The sequence below is a fragment of the Lissotriton vulgaris genome, chromosome 1_1 (assembly GCF_964263255.1).
Source record: "Lissotriton vulgaris chromosome 1_1, aLisVul1.2, whole genome shotgun sequence".
Classification (NCBI taxonomy): domain Eukaryota; kingdom Metazoa; phylum Chordata; class Amphibia; order Caudata; family Salamandridae; genus Lissotriton; species Lissotriton vulgaris.
Genome location: NC_141685.1, coordinates 5,992,148 through 6,004,604, shown reverse-complemented (window position 1 = coordinate 6,004,604; position 12,457 = coordinate 5,992,148). Strand labels below are relative to the sequence as shown.

Sequence of the window (12,457 nt, the reverse complement as noted above, 5' to 3'; positions counted from 1 at the left end):
TCTTGCACGAGAAATAAGACTGTTCAATAAACCCTTTTTATTGAAACGCCCATCTATCTATTTCTGTCTACAACTCTGTAGAAATGAAGCATGCATGATTGACTGAGTGAAACTGTTATCTATTGTTTTCACGATTCTGAGACTGTTCCGATTCTAAAGGTAAACAAAGTTGTCATGTTTATGCGGTTGTCAGAAACAAATCCCTTCATGTAATTTCGAGAAGTTTTTAGTGACCTCTGAGTTAGCTGGCACACACAAGTAATTAAGTTTATTGTATTCGATAGGAGCACTCCTATGCTAAAACTGTAGTGTATATTATTCCAATGCGCAGAGCCTATCAGGGATATAGGAACTACACTACAAGCACTCTGGTGCTAAGGTGTGTTCATGACACAGGGCTGCTGTAATCAGTGCCAGCGCAAGGGAAAGGGAAGGAGAGAGCCATATCTTTGAAAATATGTTGCTCTCCTGCTCCCTCCCTGTCACTCAACGCATCGCAGCCTCACTGGGGGGAGGGCGGGTTCCACTTTTTTGCGTGTAGATTTGGTAAATCTCCCCTGAAATGTCTTTTACAACCTGTTGAACATTATGAATTCTTATTCCATTATGTTTCAATTCAGTAATTTTAGATATCTTTACATCCAACAGAAAACAAGCCTTGAATGTGTGAAATGACCTTCAATAATGAAGCGAATGCGGTAAATATTCAATAACAGCAGAAATAATGAGCTACAGTATTCAGGAAAACATCAGCGCAGTCGATGACAGAAGAACCTGCACGCAGATCCTGGATGAAGCATCAAGGGTAGTTCAGTGATTGTAAGAGTCTGAGCTGTGCACCTCCACGCCACAAGACAAAGAAATGACCTAAGGAAAATTAAGGCAACAACAATGACAAACCGCCTCCTGTATAAACAAGTGTCCAACACGAGCTTTGATCATGGGATTGGTATGATGTGATTACCACAGTGCTCTGTTTTCTAAAATGATGACAAGCCATCATTCCGTGCTCGTGGTGTATTGTAAACTCTTTCTGGCCAAACCACAGTAACCAGAGAAAAGCACAACAGAGCAGAGCCAGACAACTGACGTATAAAGGAAAGAGGAGTTCTTATATCTACAATACAACAGACTGTCCTAATCTGCACCAGCCAGAAGGAAGATACAGCTTTACCCGCAAGCATGCATAGCCATAATCCAATCTAAAGGCACAATCGCCTACAAAGACACCTACGTATTAGGAGTGTGGCAAATATCTGGTGGCTATTGCATTTTATTGTTAAAACTGAAATCAAACATGCAAAATACTGCACACATATAAAGTGTGTGAGAAAAACACAAATGCTTTATCAGCCATGTTGGCCCATCAGGAAATGCAGTCATGGGATGTAGACAAATATATACCCGACCCACAGACACTAACCAAGAAAGAAGAATCACACACATGCAGCAAGAGCTTTCATTTGTTAGCACTACCCAAGCTTCATCAGTACACGTACACAGGACAAAAAACATTCAAGTGTAATGAATGTGGGAAGAGCTTTAGTCGATTATCAGACCTACAAAGACATAATCAAACACATACAGGGGAAAAGCCATTCAACTGCAATGAATGTGGGAAGAGGTTTAGTCAGTTCTCAAGCTTTCAAACACATCAGCGAACACACACAGGGGAAAAACCCTATCATTGCAGTGAATGTGACAGTAGTTTTCGCTTCTCGTCGGCATTAATGTATCATATGCGAACTCACACAGGAGAAAAACCATTCAAGTGCAATGAATGTGGGAAGAGCTTTAGTCGATTATCACTTCTACGAAGACATCAGCGATCACACACAGGGGAAAAACCATTCAAGTGCTGTGAATGTGTGAAGAGCTTTAGTCAGTTATCGCACCTTCAAAGTCATCAGCGAACACACACAGGGAAAAAGCCATTCAAGTGCAGTGAATGTGCAAAGTGCTTTAGTGAGTTATCAGGCCTTCAAAGACATCAGGGAACACACACAGGGGAAAAGCCATTCAAGTGCAATGAATGTGCAAAGTGCTTTAGTCAGTTCTCAAGCCTTCAAACACATCAGCGAACACACACAGGGGAAAAACCCTATCATTGTAGTGAATGTGACAGTAGTTTTCGCTTCTCTTCGGCATTAAGGTATCATCTGCGAACTCACACAGGAGAAAAACCATTCAAGTGCAATGAATGTGGGAAGAGCTTTAGTCGATTATCACTACTACGAAGACATCAGCGATCACACACAGGGGAAAAACCATTCAAGTGCTGTGAATGTGTGAAGAGCTTTAGTCAGATATCGCACCTTCAAAGTCATCAGCGAACATACACAGGGGAAAAGCCATTCAAGTGTAGTGAATGTGCAAAGTGCTTTAGTGAGTTATCAGGCCTTCAAAGACATCAGGGAACACACACAGGGGTAAAGCCATTCAAGTGCAATGAATGTGCAAAGTGCTTTAGTCAGTTCTCAAGCCTTCAAAGACATCAGCGAACACACACAGGGGAAAAACCCTATCATTGTAGTGAATGTGACAGTAGTTTTCGCTTCTCTTCGGCATTAAGGTATCATCTGCGAACTCACACAGGAGAAAAACCATTCAAGTGCAATGAATGTGGGAAGAGCTTTAGTCGATTATCACTTTTACGAAGACATCAGCGATCACACACAGGGGAAAAACCATTCAAGTGCTGTGAATGTGTGAAGAGCTTTAGTCAGTTATCGACCCTTCAAAGTCATCAGCGAACACACACAGGGAAAAAGCCATTCAAGTGCAGTGAATGTGCAAAGTGCTTTAGTCAGTTATCACACCTTAAAAGACATAATCAAACACACACAGGGGAAAAGCCATTCAACTGCAGTGAATGTGCAAAGTGCTTTAGTGAGTTATCAGGCCTTCAAAGACATCAGCGAACACACACAGGGGAAAAGCCATTCAAGTGCAATGAATGTGCAAAGTGCTTTAGTCAGTTATCAAGCCTTCAAACACATCAGCGAACACACACAGGGGAAAAACCCTATCATTGTAGTGAATGTGACAGTAGTTTTCGCTTCTCTTCGGCATTAAGGTATCATCTGCGAACTCACACAGGAGAAAAACCATTCAAGTGCAATGAATGTGGGAAGAGCTTTAGTCGATTATCACTTCTACGAAGACATCAGCGATCACACACGGGCGAAAAACCATTCAAGTGCTGTGAATGTGTGAAGAGCTTTAGTCAGTTTTCGCACCTTCAAAGTCATCAGCGAACACACACAGGAGAAAAACCATTCAAGTGCTGTGAATGTGTGAAGAGCTTTAGTGAGTTATCTAACCTTCAAAGTCATCAGCGAACACACACAGGGGAAAAACCTTTTAAATGCAGTGAATGTGTGAAGAGCTTTAGTCGATCATCAGCCCTTCGAAGTCATCTGCGAACACACACAGGGGAAAAACCCTATCATTGTAGTGAATGTGACAGTAGTTTTTGCTTCTCTTCAGCATTAAGGCATCATCAGCAAACTCACAGAGGATTCAAGTGTAGTAAATGTGCAAAGTGCTTTAGTCAGTTATCACACCTTCAAAGACATAATCAAACACACACAGGGGAAAAGTCATTACAGTGCAATGAATGTGGGAAGAGCTTTAGTCGATTATCTTTTCTACAAAGACATCAGCGTACACACACAGGGGAAAAACCATTCAAGTGCTGTGAATGTGTGAAGAGATTCAGTCAGTTATCAAACCTTCAAACTCATTTGCGAACACACACAGGGGAAAAACCATTCAACTGCAGTGAATGTGTGAAGAGCTTTAGTCGATTATCAGACCTACAAAGTCATCAGCGAACACACACAGGGGAAAAACCCTATCATTGTAGTGAATGTGACAGTAATTTTAGCTTCTCTTCAGCATTAAGACGTCATCAGCAAACTCACACAGGAGAAAAACATTTAAATGCTGTGAATGTGGGAAGAGCTTTAGTCGATTATTAGAGCTACAAAGTCATCAGCGAACACACACAGGGGAAAAACCATTCAAGTGCAGTGAATGTGCAAAGTGCTTTAGTGAGTTATCAAGCCTTCAAACACATCAGCGAACACACACAGGGTAAAAACCCAATCATTGCAGTGAATGTGACAGTAGTTTTCGCTTCTCTTCAGCATTAAGGTATCATCAGCGAACTCACACAGGAGAAAAACCATTCAAGTGCAATGAAAGTGGGAAGAGCTTTAGTCAATTATCAAACCTACAAAAACATCAGCGAACACACACAGGAGAAAATCCCTATCATTGTAGTGATTGTGTTAGACCTGGCATCTTTGGCGTGGTTTCCCCTGTCTCCTGTATTTTTAATGCTGTGCTTGATTTCGTTTTTGCTGGTATAGATGTTTTGGGCACTTTGCCACTGCTGATCAGTGTCAAAGTGCAAGTGCTCCCTGTGTAAATTGTTATTGTGATTGGTTATCCATGATTGGCATATTTGTGTCACCAGGAAGTCCCTAGTAAAGTGCAATGAGTGTGCCAGGGCAGGAGACTCAAATGCTACTAGTGGGACTGCAGCACTGATTGTGCCACCCACATGAGTAGCCCTAAAATGGTGTCTCAGGCCTGCCCCTGCCTGTGTGCTGTCTGTGAACTGCCATGTCAACCTGGCCAGTGTCTCCACTGACCAGGCCGAGCCCATCCCTTTCTGTACACATTGGACATCCCTATGGAAGGCACTAGGTACACCCCTGGGCAGGGTGCAGTGTATATGAAAGGTAGAGCATGTCCCAGCGTAGGTAACATGCTCTGGTAGTGAACTACAGCCATTTTCGTTTTTCACTATTGTAAGGCTATCTTGCCCCTTAGGCTATCATGGGGAATGCTGGCTACAGTGGCTACAAGCATATCTTCCCATAGGAGCAAGATAGGACATAAAAGTCTGGTACCCCTGAACTCAGAATTTAATAACACATCTTTTAGGAAAGTTTTTTTTAAATTCTGTGTTTGAGAACAGCACTTTTAGAAAGTAGCTGTTCTCTTGTCTGAACTTTCTGTGTGCCTTGGCCTGTTTGTGAATTAACTGTCTGGTTTGTGAGGGGCAGGGGCTGGGTGGCTCCCAGAGGCTGAGTGGGTCATCTCTGGACTGAATGAGTGCATCTGCATCTTGAGTGGCGGGAGGGGAGAGCACCTGGGCCACAATGCTGGCTCCACCTCCTTTTGGGCGGCAGACGACCCTGCCCCTCTCTCCGAAAGGAAAGGAGAAGACAGATAAACAAAGTGCTCAGGAACTGACCTGAACTGGTTCTGACCAAGGCAAGGCCTCTTTGTCTCTAGAGAACTAATGAAAGACTGGTATAAAAAGGGCTACGCAGACTACAAAAAAAATAGATCATCCTGGAAACAAGAAGGAACCTCTGCCAAGGAGAAAGTTGGAAGACTGAAGAAGAAGGACTGCCCTGCTGTGTGATACTGGACTGACCTGCAGTTGCATGGCTGCCTAGGAGAGGGGAAGGACTTTGTTGTTGCTTTGTCCCCTTGCTTGAAGGAATTTCCAATGGCCTGTTGTGAGCTGGCCTCCTGTTAAGAAGTCCCAGGAACAGAAGGACTTCACCCCCAGCTTCCCTGAGCTCTGCTGAGAGAGTTCTGTCCTTTCTAGAGTGCTTGGGCCAGTTGTGGGGCCTCTGGAAGTTGTACCTGTGTTGGAAAGCAGGAAACCAAGATTTGAGAGAATTTGCTGAAGAAAAGTTATCGCATCGCTCCATGACGGAGCGCATCCCCGTCAGTGCGAGGAAATTCCCACCACCGCGAAGGTCGAGATCATCGCAGCACCAGTTGCGACTGCCAGAGACGTCGCACCCTTCGTTAGCGGAGCACACCAGGCCGGTGCGGGAAGAATATCATCGCTGCGAGTATCGTTGCAGAGCCTGTCGTCACTGGGGGAGATCATCACACCGCCGGTTTATGGGCTGTTTCACGTTGCTGCGAACATCGTCGCAGAGCCATCACATCGAGGGGCTGCAAGAGGAGAAGATCATCGCTAAGCCCCGGAGATTGTCGCATCGTGCCTTTGCGAGAGAAAACTTCCTACGGAACCTACGCACCGGAATCCATACAAGTCATCGCCTCCCTCCCCATATAGACCGGATTCATCGCAGCACGTCCGCTGCTGCAGCGGGGCTGTCGCTAATGCCCTCCAGGGTCTCAGGAGTGACACAGCGCTTGTTTTCTATCGCTACAGCTTATGTTCTTGGAACTTTTTATCACAAACAAAGGTACTGTGGCTAAAACGTGATGCAACTTCGGATTGTTAAGAACACTTTGCAACCATATTCTTGAATTGTGTATGTTGGATTTTTGACGTTTTGGTCTTGTTTAGCTTAGGTTAAATACCTTTATTTTTCTAAACTGTTGTGGAGTCCATTTGTGGTGTTTTCACTGTGTTACTGTGAGTGTTGGTATAAATACTTTGCACATTGCCTTTGATACGCCTGACTGCCCATGCCAAGCTACCAACAGGGTGAGCAGGGGCTATCTAAAGAGTGTTTTCTTCTTACCCTTACTAGAAGCAAGGGTTACTATTTGGACAGTGATACCTACTCCTGCCAACTAGATACCCCCAGTTCTAACATTGTTGGTCAGCGATGGGATTTTAACTTGTATTTGTACTAGACCCACAGTGACTGGTGTACATCACTAGTTTGAGTTTTTTTGTTGGTTGATTCTTTTTTTGAGTAACTCTTCAAAGCATCATGACAGTGAATGTAAGGCACCAAGTGTGGAGGCAGAATTGGACTTTGTCATTGAAGATTTGTATTCCTACAAAATGGTACAGCTCAAACAATTCTGCCAGGAGTTTGAATGCCCTATAAAATGCAACACCTGAAAGGAAGATTTGCAGAGAATCTTGAAGGCTCATTGGGAGGCTCAAGAGGGAAATAATGCAAGTGGGAGGAATGGTTTTCAATCCCGAGATCTGCCTGTGAGCAGACCAGGCTCAATGCCTGGCAGCAACCATTCCAGTAGGGGTTTCACTCCAGAAGAGTTACAAGAAAATCAAAGAGCAAGGGACCATGACTTGGAGTTCCTAAAGTTAAAATTGGAAGTAGAAAGGGCGGCGGAGGAGAGTGAAAATGCCCGTGCCCTGGAGGAAAATAAATTGATTTTGGCTCATGAGTTGAGCATGAGAGAACTGGATATCAAGGCCAAGCAGGTGGATTCCAGTTCAAATGGTGGCAGCGCACAGCCAGTGCAGGGGGGTAAAGTATATATTCCCAAGGACCTGGTACAGAATTATAATAGGAGTGAGGATATAATAGGAGTGAGGATATTTATGCCTGGTTTACTTCTTATGAAATTGCATTACGGATGAATGGTGTGCCTGAACAGAATTTAGGGGCGGGCCTGTGGAAACATTTTGAGGCTTCTGGGAGGAGTGCTCTAGAGCCCTTAGCGTTAGCAGGTGCCATGACCTACCCCAATATGAAGGAGGCCCTATGCCTCAGGTACAGACTTAATCCAAAGCAGTATAGACTGCAGTTTAGAAACTCCAAGAAGAAAGAGTCTGAGACTTGGATGGAATGTGTAAATGTGTACTCCTGTGCACTGAAAGGTTGGATGAAGGTCAGCAAAGTAACTGATTTTAAGGGGGTTATTGCATTTAGTTAGTTGGGAGCACTTGAGTAGTCTTTGTGTTCCAGAGCTGCGCCAGCATCTTTTAGACAGCAGGTTGACAGACCCCATTGAGCTTGCTAAGGAGTCCGACCGCTGGACCAGTACCAGGGTCTACAGAGGAATTTTGGGTACCACAGCCAAAGGTGGGCAGGGTCCCCAGCAGAAGAGTGGGGGGGACAAGGGTAACCAAAATGAGTTCTCTCAAGGGCCCCAAAATAGTTCCCACTGAAAGGAGTTCCAACCCCCCAGGCCCAGACAGCCTTGGCCCCCTAGGGGCGGAAGGGATAACAGAGGTCCCCCTTCCTGCTATCACTGCAGCGAGGTGGGCCACTTTTCATCTCAGGAAAACCCCAGCACCCACTGGTGCTCCATCCCCATGGGTAGCAAGTGTAGCTTTGGAAGTGGATTTGATTTCCAGTAGGGAAGGGGAACTAGCAGTTATGACCCCTGTCTCTTTAGGAGAACAAGAGATGGTCCAGGAAACCTTTCTGCCCGCTAACACTAAGAAATAATGGCAGAAGGTGATCATCAAAGGGAGGGAGATAGAGGCTCTGGGAGACACAGGAGCCAGCGTGACATCCGTGAGGTGTCAGTGGGTTTCTGAAGAGCAGGTCATTCCCAATGTACTCCGGCCAGTGGTTGCAGCTGACAGCTCAGTGCGACTCTGAAAAGTAGCACGGGTTTCCTTTCAGTGGAGGGGGGTCTCTGATCTCTTGGAAGTTGTTGTCAGTGATGCCTTGCCTGTAGACTGTCTGTTAGGCAATGACCTGGAGAGTTCTCCATGGAAGGATGTGGAGCACCAAGCTCATCTGGAGATGTTGGGTTTGCCAGCGTGGATCTGGGTGACCACGCGTGCTATGGCAGCCAGTAGGGGTGACTCAGCAGAACTAGAGCCTGAAACAGTGGCCCATTAACCTGCCAGGAGAAGAAGAGGTGGGGGCACGGGAGACCCACCCCCGTTGTTCCCACGCCCCAGGAGGAAGCAGAACCTGAGGGGGAACTGCCTGAGCTGTCCCAGTGGCAGCAAGAAGGTGGCCCCTCCAGGGAGGAATTCTGCAAGGTGCAGGAGGAGTGCCCTTCCCTCATTGGTGTGCAGCAACAGGCTACAGACCACACAGCAGGTGGAGAGTCCAAGGATCATCTCATTTACTGGGAAGATGATTTGCTTTATAGTGAGCCTAAGTTCGCTGAACCCGGTGCAGCCCATGTGCTGGTGGTACCCGAGCGCTTCAGGAACTTCCTAGTGACCCACTTCCACTGGCCGAGGATGCGGAAGTACGTGGGGACATTTTGTAGGTCCTGCCTAACATGTCAGGCCAGCAGCAAGAGCATAGGGAAGTGCAAGGTACCCCTCCAAACCTTTCCTGTTTGAGCACCCCTTTCGATGCGGGTGGGCATCGGCATCGTGGGGCCCCTGGACCTCAAGACAGCCTTAGGCAATAGGTTCATCCTGGTCTTGGTGGACCATGCCACCCGGCACCAGGAAGCTGTCCCTCTCAGGACAATCACAGCACCCGTGGTGGACCGTGCATTGATGGGGATCTTTTGCAGAGAGGTGGTCTCCGACCGGGATACCAACTTCATCTCTAGGTACATGAAGTCTCTGTGGGAGGAGTGTGGGGTAACATAAATTTACCACTTCTTAGTACCCTCAAGGAAATGGGTTGGTTAAAAGGTTCAACTGCACCCTGAAAGGTATGATTATGGGCCTAGCGGAGCCCATGAGACGGAAGTGGGACGTCTTTCTACCATGCCTGTTTGCCTACAAGGAGGTGCCTCAGAAGTCCTTAGGGTTCAGTCCCTTTGAACTCTAGTATGGCCACCCTGTTAGAAGACCTCTCACACTGGTGAAGGAGGGGTGGGAGAAATCCCATGGAAAAACCTTCCAGGATATGTTCACAATGCTTCAGGAAACTCACTCGGGAGAACCTAGAAGCTAGCCAGGAAGAAATGAAAAGATGGTACGACCAGAATACCAGTCTGGTCGAATTTCAACCTGGGCAGAAAGTGTGGGTGATGGCGCCAGTGGAGCCTTGTGCGCTCCAGGACGAATGGACTGGGGCCATATGAGGTGGTGGAGAGCAAGAACGAAGTAACCTACCTGGTTAACTTGAAGACTGCCAGGCAGCCCCTGAGAGTTGTGCATGTGAATAGCCTCAAACCCCACTTTGAGAGGTCTGAAGTGACAATGCTCCTGGCTACAGATGCTGGAATGGAAGAGGAAAGTGACCCTCTTCCTGACCTCCTGGCAGCCAAGGAGCAAGATGGGTTAGTGGATGGTGGATGGTGTGGTCCTCTCACCCACACTGACCCCAGAACAGCATAGGGACTGTCGCCAAGTGTTGGGTCAGTTTGCCTCCCTGTTCTCCCTGAACCCAGGTATCACCAACTGGGGGGTCCATGATGTGGACACTAGAAGTAGTTTACCTGTGAAACAGATATTTTACAGAGTAGCTAACAAGGTCAGGGCCAGCATCAAGGAATAGGTTTCCAAGATGTTGGGGCTAGGGGTGATTGAGCCCTCCAGCAGCCCCTCGGCTAGCCCAGTGGTCTTTTGGCCAAAAGCTGCTGTGCCCAGTGCCACCCCAGAACTCCAGTTTTGCGCGTACTACTGTGGGCTCAATGCGGTCATGAAGACTGATGCACACCCCATCCCTAGAGCTGATGAGCTTGTGGATCGGTTGGGAGCTGCCCAGTAACTCAGTATGTTTGATTTAACTTCTGGGTACTGGCAGATTGTCTTAACTGATGGGGCCAAAGAAAGGTCTGTATTCTCAACGCCAGAGGGGCACTTCTAGTTCCGGGTCATGCCCTTTGGGTTGATGAATGCCCCTGCCACCTTCCAGAGACTGGTTAACCAGGTACTCACTGGGCTGGAGGAATTCAGCGCCGCATAACTCAATGGCATTGCTGTGTTCAGCTCCACGGCTCCCCACTGCAAGTTCGGAAGGAAGTACGAATCCAGCTCCAGTGTTTTCTGATTCCCCTTTCGGGGTGTTAGAAGATCGAGACCCGGAAAGAGATTCCAACCTCTCTCATTCTAAGGTATGGAGCAGACTAGAACCGAGAGGGGCTCTTGGCAACTATGGCAAACTAAACTATAGGTAGCTATACTTTAGAGCACCTACTTCTCACCTCGTACTACACATAGGTTAGGGACACTGGGGTAGAAATATTTAGAAGCACCAGATGAGTATTCACATTTTAGCCTGTGTTATTTATGTATGTATTTTTATGAATATATGTCATGGCTACAAACCATGCTATTGCAGTATTATCTAATAATACTGCTAACGCTGTACATAATATACTTTGCATTTTGTCTTGATTGTGGCAGTTCATATCTCTTGTACGAGAAATAAGACTGTTCAATAAACTCTTTTTATTGAAACGCCTGTCTATCTATTTCTGTGTACAACTCTGTAGAAACGAAGCATGCACGATTGACTGAGTGAAACTGTTATCTATTGTTTCCACGATTCTGAGACTGTTCCGATTCTAAAGGGAAAGAAAGTTGTCATGTTTATGCGGTGGTCAGAAATTAATCCCTTCTTGTAATTTCAAGAAGTTTCTAGTGACCTCTCAGTTAGCTGGCACACACAAGTAATTAAGTTTAATGTACTCGACAGGAGCATACTAACCTCAGTCCTATGCTAAAACTATAGAGTATCTTATTACAATGCGCAGAGCCTATCAGGGATACAGAAACTTCATTACATGGTGCCCAACTGTTTGGTAAGGCACTAATTTAATGCAAGATAGTGAAGTAACTCAGTTGTGCTTTTCTCAGAGACCCCTACTCATAATACTCCATAAGACGTCTGGAGTGAGTAGGGATAATATCCACCATAGCTGAGTAGGATGAGAGTCCTATGTATTAGCTGTTTGGTTTGGTTAACGTTGAAGGATACAGTGTTCCAAAATATTTTGCACCTTATCTTTGTTTCCTTGAAACTTGTTCTACATTTTTCATTAAACAATGGCAGACGATGACGTTACGCCTGAACCAGTCATAACAGGTTTAAACCATACCGGTTTAAAGAAGATGAACCACCTAAGGAATATATCCCTTTCAAGGATATTGAAATTCCACTCACATACCAGGAGCATCTGCTCTGGTTTAAAGGCACCCTAAAACATCACACTCACATTACCAGGCTCAGTCCACTAAGTAGACCAGGAGCAACATGGCCGATTTTAGCCGGCTACACACCTCATCCTGACCTCAAAGAGATGTCAGTCGATGAATTACTTATTTAAATCAGGGAATTAATAAAGCTTTACAGACAATTAGTTCAATATGTCATGCAGACTTTCACAGTTCAACAACCATTGACCATTCCAATACAAACCCCCTCATCAGGGGAATACACTAAAAATGACTCCACAGACTTTACACGCAGTCATGGGTAAGCTGCCCACAAAACGCGAACAAATTCCATTCTGGATAGCTACAAAAATTACTCAATTCGAAGAGGTATTTCCTATTACCAGCCCTTATGAGAAACACAGCATTCTGACAATCTGTCCAATGGGGATAACACCACATCTGGAAGACTGCACCACTTGGGGCTCAGTCTTTGCTGCTATCTACACTAAAACACAAGATGTTCTGTCTATGGCTGTAATGCCTGATGTCCTGAAACAGATTCAAAACGAATACGGGACAGAGCCTGCTCTGAATTTAGTCATGACGTTACTGAAAAATTTCGACCAGGTCTCAACAATAATATCTAATATTAAAGGAGAAGCAGCATCAGTGACAATTCGCCAGAAATTAAGGAACTTTGATGTAAAAGAACAACCACAA

General features: G+C 45.7%; 1 protein-coding gene across 1 annotated transcript in view; it reads left to right on the top strand.

Moving 5' to 3' along the window:
• The window catches only part of LOC147736938 (uncharacterized), a 79,273-nt gene extending 74,714 nt beyond the window's left edge, over positions 1–4,559 (top strand). The window contains 2 exon segments of the mRNA XM_086953934.1: positions 649–3,936; positions 3,939–4,559. Coding sequence (XP_086810060.1) covers positions 1,356–3,936; positions 3,939–4,435 — 3,078 coding nt within the window. The 5' untranslated portion in view covers positions 649–1,355 and the 3' untranslated portion in view covers positions 4,436–4,559.
• Positions 4,560–12,457: the final 7,898 nt, after the last annotated feature.